Genomic DNA, 11,143 nt, shown 5'->3' on the forward strand with positions numbered 1-11,143 from the left:
ATTTATTAAAATTGTTGAATTTAGAAACCTTATAGGAATAGGATTAAATTTTTTTTCGAAATCTTTTAGGAGTAGGATTAACTAATTAAGGAAGGAAATACTTTTTTTTTATAATTAAATCCCAAATCATTTATAGAGTTTGAAGTAAACTTGATGCATGTAAATTTTTTACCAATTGTCACATAGAATAAACTATTTTTTTCTTCATTTAAATTTATATTATAACATATTTCAGAAAATATTTTTAAATTTTTTCATGTTCGATTGGTCAAAAAAATTTTAAAATATTTTCGATAGGAAAAAAACAACTTTCTTAACACATGAGGAAAAAAAATTCATGTTCGATTGGGCATTCCATATTGATTGTGTCTTGTCCTGTCCTCCCCACTCTGCAAAACGTACACCTCATTTTCATCCCCATCCCATAGCTCCCTTCCCCTGCCTCACATCTACCTCTCATAATATTTGTCTAGATTATATATATACAATTGTTTTTAGGATAATATTTTTTGCTTGCGTATCGACAATATGAAAATAAGTAAAAAACCGTGCACTTATTTTCCTAGAAAACATTTTCCTTCGTACCGATCACACCCATACACACCCATAATAAAGCAAGTTTATTCCAAAATAGGTACATAACACCTGAATTCCACATGCATGAAAGAAAGAGAAGGTAAAATGAAACACTTAATGAATTTACATCAAAAGTTACAAAGAGATGCCTTCTTCTCAACTGAGTTCTTGTGAGAAAGTAGCATTGAAAAGATTTACTGTAAGAATTGCTTCAACTTCTATAATAGAGAGAAATGAACAAGAAACATATATACACATAGAATAAGGTCTGTTACGATTCTTTTTGTTGAAATACTTACCAAAATCACCAGATATATATAGGAAATGTATATACACTTTACGATCGATATGTGCCAGGAGACTAAATTAATATTGAACACATTAATCAGATCCTCAAATCAAGAACTTGATTGCATACTTCGAAAGGATTCAAAAACCAAGAGATGATTGATTTACCGTCAGTTTTGGATGTTCAAATGTAGATGTTGCATCTTAGATGTCATGATGTTCGTGCATTCTCCATCGATGCTTATAGTATGCCACTCAAGAAGCCCCTAAAAGAATGTCAAAATACGTCTATCAATTAACACGAAGCCAACTTAGACTACTCCAAACATAGATAAAACGGAGGATAGTTAATCACATACCAAAATCCCTCTGCTTTTTTCTCTTGATTTCTGCAGAGTTATAATCGTTATAGTATCGTTTTAGTGCAGTGATGTAGAGGTATAATGAACAGATTTAATAAGTGTAGGAGTTTATAATGAGTTCAGGTTTATGATTTGTAGTGTACCTTGATTTTCCTTCGAAGGCATCGTTCAATTCATCAATACTTGGCCTCTTTGCAAATGTTGCTAAGGATATGTATTTTTCCTTCCCGGGAGATTCATCGACTCTCTTGTATAACTCGTAAGGATATGGATACGACATCCTATAACATGAGATAATTAGCAAGAGAGTGAATGTTGACAATGGATATATTCAGCCATTCTTCTTTGCAGAGGCAATAACAACAAGAATCTATTAATTAAGGAATCATTTGATTTAGAGACTAGCTATGCCGGTATGAGTTTGGTCATTGTGAAGCAAAAGAGTATTGGTCATCCGATGGTTTTGAATGGATCCACCAAGTTTGGGAAGAACGGAGTCCATTGAACAACTTCCCGAAAAGATCTTGAATTCCTATTTTCATTAACGATGAAATGCCCAAAAGGGAGACATTAGTCATGGCGAAACATTGATAGTATTGGTCACCAGGAGGCTTTGGATGGACCCATCAAGTTTGAGGCAAAACGGAATCGATCAAACAAATTCTAGAGAATCTATGGACTAACACACATCGAAAACCCTGTACTCTTATCTTCATGAAGCCGAAATGCCAAAAAAAAAGTGGCTTTAGTCATTGAGAAACAATGGGAGTAATGGTCACCAGGCGGTTTTGGATGGACCCACCAAGTTTGGGGAAGAACAGAGTCAGTCGAACAAACTCCGAAAAATCTATGGACTAACACACACCAACAACACCAAAAAATCCTGAATTCCTGCTTTATGATGCCGAAATGCCAAAAAAGTGATGTCAATCACGATGAAGCCATGGGTATTGGTCACTATAGGCGGTTTCAGCTGAACCCAGTCAAGTTTGGGGCTGATAGAACAAATTCCAAAAAATCTATGGATCAACACACTGAAAATACCAAAATAACATGAATTCTTATTTCATGACCTCGAAAAGCCAGGGAAAAAAAGTGACATCAGTCATGACGAAGGAGTGATCCGTGAATCTGCATTTTATCTCATAAGCCGAAAAAAAGAAGAAAGCATTTTCATTCCATTTTAAGTTACCCTTCTTCTTCATGATCGTGTTATGACAAAATGAATCAATAGCATAGAAACAAATCTAACCTGAGTGCACCCATAATAGGATATTGTGTTCCTGCATAGTAGAGTAGCCGGAATTGATAGCATATCTCAAACGATGCAGCATATTCCAATCTCTTATCTCTACCCATTGTCTTGAAGATAAAAGAGAAAAAATCAATCAGAACGTAGGACGAAGTTCCCTTTACTGTTGGCCATTATGGTTCAATGGTTAGTATACTTACTTGCATGATACCACTTGAAGCAGGTAAATCCTGCACAATTAGTATGTGATATATCAGAGTCAAGCCATTTGTGATCATTTCATCATCGAGCAGAAGTGGAGTCAAGCTATGAACACCGGAAGTGTAAGCAGAATTTATTTAACGAATTTTCTAGTGCCACCAAAAACTATTGTTTTCTATGAGAGAAAAATCATTATACATGCAAGACGAATAAATGGATAATACTTGGATAATTTGAGTTGGTAATCAACATTTTAGTGTGTAATGGTAAACTAAGTTGCATGAACTCTTTACTTTCGATACCGCACCCACACGGATTCTCCAAAAATACACTACTTTTGGAGAATCCGACATGCACCCCACTGACATTTATGAAAAGTCAGAGTAACATAGATGGTAAAACACCCTTAATCCAGATTAGAAGGCTTAAGCACAGTTATCAATTTTTAGAAATTTCTAGAATCGACACTTTCAGTAGAAAAATGAATTCGTCTCATTTGCATATCTACATGTCGAACAGTACTCTTTACGTTACATGGACAGATGGACTTGGGTATGAGACGTTGCATTTAAGTTCTAGGACACTGCCAGAATCAAAATACATTTTACTATACACTGCAAAAAGAAACTAAGAATGAGCAATTTTGAATATGCATCAACCACAAGCTTCACCTTGGTAGGTGATATTAAGTATTGGAAGGGACATGAGACTAATTTATCATTCAAACAACTTTTGCTACTGCGATTGAGATTCATGGTAATCCATGAGCTGTTTTTTAGTTAAAAGGAAGTCATATTCATTAACGAGGCATTAAGATCCTAACCTTTAGTTTGGGGTTGACAAGAATAATTGGTCGGTTACCGGCTGCATCAGTCATAGCTCTCATATCCTGCATTATTCAACAGGAGGAAAATAATTTAATAAACTGAATAAGAGTGATAAGAGGAAAATACAGCAACTGGTTCACAGTGAATCACATCTATGATGCAATTTCCGACAGCATTCTGGGGAGCCACTAGAATGAACAAGTCATCTTGTTTTTCGACCTCCTTGCCACCTGAAAAACACATAAAAATTGGTAGTAGACAGGGAGTTGACCAGCAATCATGAAAGAAGGAAATTCAAGAGTGTGATTATATCGTGTTTTATCGCAAAGTTAACCTCAGAAAAATTGCAGGTTAAGTATTCGTGTTAGCATGTGTAGACTTGCACAACATACACAAATAGTCATCACACAACAGAAACATTTATAAAGCTATGAAGTTTCTACAATCAGCTCTACTAGAACAACATTCTCAAATAAATCCCTCACAACAGAAGTGGATCTAGGATTTTTATGTTTAGAACAACTCCTCTTATTGCTTACTGGGTTTGGGATGCATTATTTATATATTTTAACTAAATTTCTTAATACAACTACAGGTTTGAGCCAAAGTTGTTCTACCGAACACGTAACTTCTGTTGTGGCTCCGCCCCTGTCTCACAATGAAGAGAAATGTTGTGCACAAATGTGCACGAATAGATTTGCATATTATGTCTTAGAGGATCATTTATAGTTGCACAAAGTGAAAGTCATCATGTGAAATATTAATCTCTGTAATACCTATAGAACCAATATTGACAAAGTTGCCCAACGCGCCATAATCACCCCAATCCATGTACTCTAATATCTTTCGACTTCCTGCAAGCTGCAAAGGCATTCCTGCAAGTGCACCTTCCCCCATAGACCCTTGGACACAAACCTACAAATGAGATCTGGATAAATGAATATGTTTAATTTGCCTTATTTCAAAGATAATAGATTAACTAAGAGAGGAAATGAATAACCATCAGCAACACATACCTTGACACGCTTTCCATCGTCAGCAAATGAAAGAGCAAGTACACGGATAAGTTCCATTAGAGTACCTATTCGATAAACATCCTGTGGATTTAAGATACTGTCAAACCTAAATAAACTATGAGAATATGATCAGAAAATGTTTTCTCACCATTGAAGGATTCAGCTCCGGGATATTGATTTCTATCTGTTAAATCAAGATAAAGGTATTAATATAACTTGGATTTAAGATAAATGCAGATGGGGAAAAGGCCTGGATTCCTTGTATAGGTCCAATGAAGAATAAACACTAATTCTCTGGTATAAATAAATGAACGGCTTAGTTTCTCTCGTTTCATTGCAATTTGATCTTCAATTTTAAAGCACATTTTTTAGATACAATCAAATAGAAAGCCTCAAGGCGCCATATTCTAGGAGCTCAAACTATGTTATTGAATAATTCTCCTGCGGGTCAAGGGCTCCTTTTCCTTATTTTTTTTTCCAAAAAAACTAACAAAAGATGCACCATATTCTGACACCCGCAATGTTGTCGAAACACACTTTACATATGAGATTAGATAGAATATTGAAGAGCATATACTATAAGTTTACAGGATATTATTAAATAGAATGGGACAAGATTCATCTTTTGAGCTAGCTATTTTCATGCTTTTATTATCTATAAAACTAGTTTCCGGGAACATGAGCTGGTAGTTCTCTCTTTTTCTTTTCTCAAAATTAAGAAAAGGTTACCTTTCCATGTTTCGAGTTATGTGGACACCAGAATATGGCATATTTCCTTCAAATAAGTAGAGTAATTCATTGGAACTATTTCCACTGAGTAATCACATGTTATCTGTAAGTGTTTAAAATATTTAGTGATTCGTTCTCACAATAGCATAAATTTTTAGAAACAAGATAAGAGATGTCTCCAGATTCCGTCAAATATGAACTTCAAGGGTAAAATAATCTAGTGAAACTCATGTGTCAACAGATTTGAAGTATCATAACAAGTTATATTTCTTCATTGATTGACAAAGAAACATACTGGCTTTCTTCTTAGAAACTCGTCAACTCACTCAAGGGGGCATATCATGGTACATTCAGAAAACTGTATTTCACATACATATGCAAATAATATCTTGTATCTACTTCCACTAAGAAAGGTGACTTCTCAGTCAAAGTGGTTGGAAAACGTGGCACTTAAACAAAATGGTTGAAAGAAGAGGATAAAAAAGACAGCACACTGCACAAAGCATCCAGCATTAGCAGGGTCCGAGGAAGGGCCGCACCCCAAGCACTGTGATTTAGACATCCTATCCTAATGCAAGCATTAGTGGCTGCTTCCACGGCTTGAGTCCATGACCTATAGGTCACACGAAGACAACTTCACCATTGCTACAAGGCTCCCCTTCGGTTGAAAGAAGGGGATGTCTTAATTAAAATGATAACCAATCAAAATTATCTTATAAAACAGTTCTACCAACGCAAACTACTTTGATGTTAACCTTATCTGAATTACTTTTGAATATCTGAGTTACTTTTGAATCAGAGCAGAGTCATACCTTTAAACGAGTTTTCCCATCATTGATAGCTCTTTGAGTAGCCTGAAGCACATCAGTGTAGAAATATTCCCTAATTTCTCTTGAGTGAGGAATATTATTCAGTCTAGTTGGTATTCCTCTCCAATCCTATAAAGATATAAGGAAAACGGTCAAAGCTAAAACCAATCATTTTTTTTTCTGTGCAACTTTCCCTAAAAAAAGAAGGGAAGTTGTGTTCGTGATTTACGGTAGCAGATGATTACCTTGCTCAAAGATGCCATATCAGCTCGAGTACTGGAAATTACTGATTCTTCTGCAAACAAAATATGGTCGAGTTCAGGGTCCAAATTGTCATTGAGCTAAGTGATGACTGCTAATTTAGTTGGTCAGCATGTTGATACAAGAAACTCAAAAAGGTGTCCAGCAAAAAATATTTTTTATTGTTGGATGGAACATCTATTTCGTATTTGGTTTTTAGGGGAAACAAAAGGAAATGAGCTTGAAGGAAATTTTGTTTCACTGCTTCTGGATGTTAATTACCTAAAGCTATAGATGATTGTTGGAAAATTCGAGAGTGCAACATTTCCTCTAAAAAGTATATTTAGCATTTGTAAAAGAAGAAAAAGGAAAAGAGAAGGAAACATTGGAGTCTATACAAGTTTTATATATGGATGCTTTAGTTTCTTCTATGATCACACTAGGAAAATGCTTTAAATAATTCCCACATACTATAAAGTGTAAGTGAAAAAGCTGCAAAGGCCCTATCATCTTGATTTCATCCATATTAGCTTCACAAAATATACCATGTTAATTAAGTTCCCATTTGGTTTGAACTGCAAATATCAAACAGGCCTAACTTAGCTTCATTAAGTTTACTCCAATGTTTTTCAAATCAAACAGGCTTCACAGCATGAAGAGAAACAAGATGGAAAATATGAGAAAAAAGAATAGAGATATAGTTTAATTATCGAGGTGGATGCATTATATATCAATTAGAAGATTTCAAAAAGAACAAAAGGCGGGGGGATTGATAATTGAGACATATGGTTAATCATGTGTTACGCAATCTTTACATCTCTTATAGGATTATATGCTGTCGAGATCAGAAGGAAAGTCGATTTAGTTAAAACATAGCTCTCCATAGAATACAAAGAACCTCAAGAGAGATATTTCTAAAGCAAAAAGATTCACACCTGATTTTCTTGCATCTTGTTCCTCTTTCTGCACACGTGACAATAAGGAATCAATTTCTGCAAATACTGCATCTTTGCCGCGGTTCCCATCAATCTGTATGTCACACCTCACAAGTAAAAGTCACTAGAAAAACATACAGAATTTCAAAATTACACTATAACAAGAGTAAATGCCAAATCTACCTTATTCATTATATCTGAGTACACTGGTAATATTGCTTCAGCATTTTGCTTGTATATTTGCAGACGTGATTTCACCTGAAACACATTTAGCACACCTGGTTAAACTGTAGACTTGCGGATATATTTGATGCTTCAGCTTTTCTAGATATTTCTAAGATGGACAATAGGATTAGTCTATATTATGGCATCTTGAATACAGAAACACAAAAATGACTTGTATAAGCCAGTCTAAGTTGCAAGTATACGTCTAGTAAACTAAAGCAAGACAAACAATGTGGGGGTTAAAAGTACCTTTTCCTCTGTGTCATCAGGACGAGTTATGAGCCTTGCTTTGATGTCCTCAGTCTCTGGAGGGAAATTAGTAACATGGTATATCTTTCCAGTGAGAGGATCTAGCCTTCTACCAACACATCTGTCAATAAGAATCTCATCAGGAACCTGTAGAAGAGAAGGACTTATGTGTAAAAGATCGACCGCAAATCAAATGGAAGAAGAAGCAGACTAAGGATTTCTTTTTTAATTCAGATTCTATTTGTGAATTGATCCTTTAAAATTTGGAAGTTCTTTATCTCACTCTTGCTCCATTGTACCTCTTTTTGGTATATCCAGTGAAAGAACATAGGACAACCACATCAATTCACGAATGCGTGCTATGATAAGAAGAAGCACATAGGACAACAACATCAACTCACGAATGCGTGCTATGACAAGAAAACTTCATCAATTTTTCATCAATCAGTGTGATTTCATCAAGTAGTGTTCAACCAAGTTGTTGACTGCATCATTCAACATAATATAGCTGATAGATATCTGGCTCGGACTCTTCAAAATGTTGATTGATGCATGTCGGATCCTCCAAAAGTAGTGCATTTTTTGGATGATCTGTCACGGGTGTGACATTTTGGAGAGTCTGAGCAACATCTAGAGGCACGCTTTCATGTTTTCTACAATATCTTTGTCCACTGGACATGTATGAATGATTCAACCTACTTAAAGTGATCCTGATCCTCAACTCCGTAGATATTTCAAATTCTGTTATGGTCAAATGTAAAACATTTCAAAGTGCACCGCATAACCAGCATTGCAACATCATATCGCACACAGCAGCAAAATTTGAAACAGTGACCAAAACATCTGACCTATCTTTAGTAAACTTTCTAAAGATCATCTTATTTGTGACTGGAAAGAAAATGCAGATTATGTATGATAGAGTGGACGTACATCAAGCACGATGTAGATATCTGGTCTGATATTCAACCTTTCCAGACTTTCTGCTTGGGCCAACGTTCGTGGATACCCATCCAGAAGCCACCCTTTTTCTTTTGCATCTTCCTTTGATAATCGTGTTGTCACCATCTGTAACAGAAGTCAACTTTGAAAATCATAAAAAGCGAAAGTTATTTCTTTCATTAACAAGGCACTTGAAATATCTCATACAGCTGTTACAATCTCATCAGGAACCAGGCGACCAGCGTTCATATACTCCTTAGCTTTATTTCCAATATCTGTACCAGCCGATAATTCAGCTCGTAGGAGATCACCAGTTGATATGTGCACCAATCCAAACTGAAACAAACCATGATAAAATATCATTCAAGAGGAGATTTTAAACCAACCAACATTCCCATTCACAAATTTCGTTTAGTTCAACATGAATCGTCACACCACAAATATTGAAGGAGGAAGCGCTCCCTACCAGAGATTTCTCCACTCTCATTGCTTGAACCCGATACCTCTGGTTAAGGATAGAGGGATTCCATCCATCCCACTACATCCTTTTCTAGTCACGAAAAACAAATAACAAACACTTGGCACATTATGGAATGAGTGCATAAAATGATATGCATAACTAGAAGAATTGAACTATTTAATTGCTTTAGCATATTCACAAATAGGTCATGGTCAATCATATTTAACACAACGTCGTGAACAATCAATCAACTATGTATCAATCGTTAACTAGTTGGCGTCGGGGGAAAATAAGTTGCTACCACCTTCCAGTCAAAAGATAATTCTATTCATCAAACAGCAGAAGAAAACAAGAGAGATCGAGAAGTCAACCTTTTGTACAATCAATTCACATTGAGTCCCTTTACCAGATGCAGGGGCACCTGATATCATCACCTTCAAAGGCTCACTTCTAGCACTTATCACCTGAAGAAACAAATACTTCCAAAATTTAATTCCATAAACAAAATTATACATTGTGAGTGCAAAATACAAGTAAACCTCATTGAAATGTGAGATTCGTAAACTTGAAATTAAAACAGATTATCTGCTACAACAAACAAATACGACCCAGCCTGACCCGATCATGTAAAACTCTTTTTACACTAATAGTGTATGTAACTTAAACTCGTTACTATTTATACATGCTGACCTTGATTTTGTGATTATTCCTCAAATGAGTTCGTCGATTGACATTGTGAGACGCGATTACTTGTTCCGAGTAAGCAATTGAAGATGATAAACGGATAGAATTCGAAGAAATTGGTACTGATGAAGATGATGATGAGAAATTAGAAGGATTATTAGTACAGATTGGAGAAAAAATTGGATTTGAAGAAATATTATGAGTAGAAATGTGAGGAAAATTCATAGTGACTGAAGTTATCATCGCCATGGAAGAAGAAGAAGAAAAAAAAGAGGGAAAGAAGAGGAGTGACAATGGCAGATATTAACGGATTAACTGCCACCACAAAAATCAATGAAATGAGATTTGGGCTTTGCCCCGCTTTCAAAATGGGCCTTGAAGACTGATATTGGGCCTATAGTGGAGTGCCACCCTTTAAATTTTGACCTCATTAAAAGAAATAACGAACGAATAATTTTTTTCGTATTTTGGTGAATCGTCGAGATTTTTTATATTATATTGAGTGAGATTTGCACTAACAATAAGTTTTGGTGATCGTCAAGATTCATGACATGATCAATTGCGAGTATCATTTAAGTATATGTTGTTGAATTCTTACGATTAAATGGCTAAAATCCTAACAATGGCTATAACTCAAAACACGTCTTTTTCCTACAAAATCATCGAAATCAATTCAAAATGATTTCAAATTTAATATATATATTTTTACCATTAAACCTAATCATAATTCTTTAGATTTATAAAGTGTCGTTTGTACATATATTTTTTGGATACTATAGTGGTTATAGAGAGTTAGAGACTATAATATAACATAACATAACATGCGAACTGGTTGGGGAAAAAACTCAGTTGTTAAACTGAAATTTGTCCATGGATTTTTTGTGATAGAATTTCATAATTTTTTATTGCCCATTTTTTTTTTCATGGACGTTCGTTATGATCTTATTAATGCCGCCAGTTGGTCCCGAGGGGAAAACGAACTCATTTTCAAGTTCAAACGAGCTCCAAAGCAAGAAAACCTAGATTTTATCAATTTTCGTGTGTTATAGTCCATGAAATTTTAGTGATACAGGCTTCTGGATTATTTTTTGCCAAAAATTTTCATGGAAATCGTTTACGACCTTATTAATGGAGTCAGTTGGTCTCAAGGGGCGAACGACCGCATTTTCATGTTCAAACGATCCCCAAAGCAGGAAAAGTCAAGTTTTATCGATTTTCATGTGCTATAGTCAATGGATTTTTAGTGATGCCGAAATTTTTTTTGCCAAAATTTTTCATGAACGTCCGTTACGACCATATTAATGGCGCTAGTGAAACATGAGAGGCAAACTGGAGCATTTTCAAGTTCAAA

The 11,143-nt window shown here is 35.2% G+C and overlaps 1 protein-coding gene across 1 annotated transcript; it reads right to left on the reverse strand.

Annotated features, from left to right (window-relative positions):
- Positions 1-822: 822 nt before the first annotated feature.
- On the reverse strand, positions 823-10,059 carry LOC125850338 (adenylate kinase 5, chloroplastic). The gene is made up of 19 exons (XM_049530185.1): positions 9,799-10,059; positions 9,480-9,572; positions 8,856-8,984; positions 8,640-8,774; positions 7,710-7,856; positions 7,419-7,493; positions 7,236-7,329; positions 6,306-6,355; positions 6,064-6,189; positions 4,671-4,706; positions 4,523-4,603; positions 4,283-4,421; positions 3,657-3,736; positions 3,503-3,568; positions 2,679-2,708; positions 2,479-2,588; positions 1,370-1,507; positions 1,224-1,253; positions 823-1,130 (listed from the first exon to the last, which is right to left on the reverse strand). Exons 1-19 carry the CDS (start codon positions 10,039-10,041, stop codon positions 1,106-1,108), a joined length of 1,827 nt encoding a protein of 608 aa, XP_049386142.1. The 5' UTR covers positions 10,042-10,059; the 3' UTR covers positions 823-1,105.
- Between the last annotated feature and the right edge of the window lie 1,084 nt (positions 10,060-11,143).

The sequence above is a fragment of the Solanum stenotomum genome, unplaced genomic scaffold (genome assembly GCF_019186545.1).
Source record: "Solanum stenotomum isolate F172 unplaced genomic scaffold, ASM1918654v1 scaffold16320, whole genome shotgun sequence".
Lineage (NCBI taxonomy): Eukaryota > Viridiplantae > Streptophyta > Magnoliopsida > Solanales > Solanaceae > Solanum > Solanum stenotomum.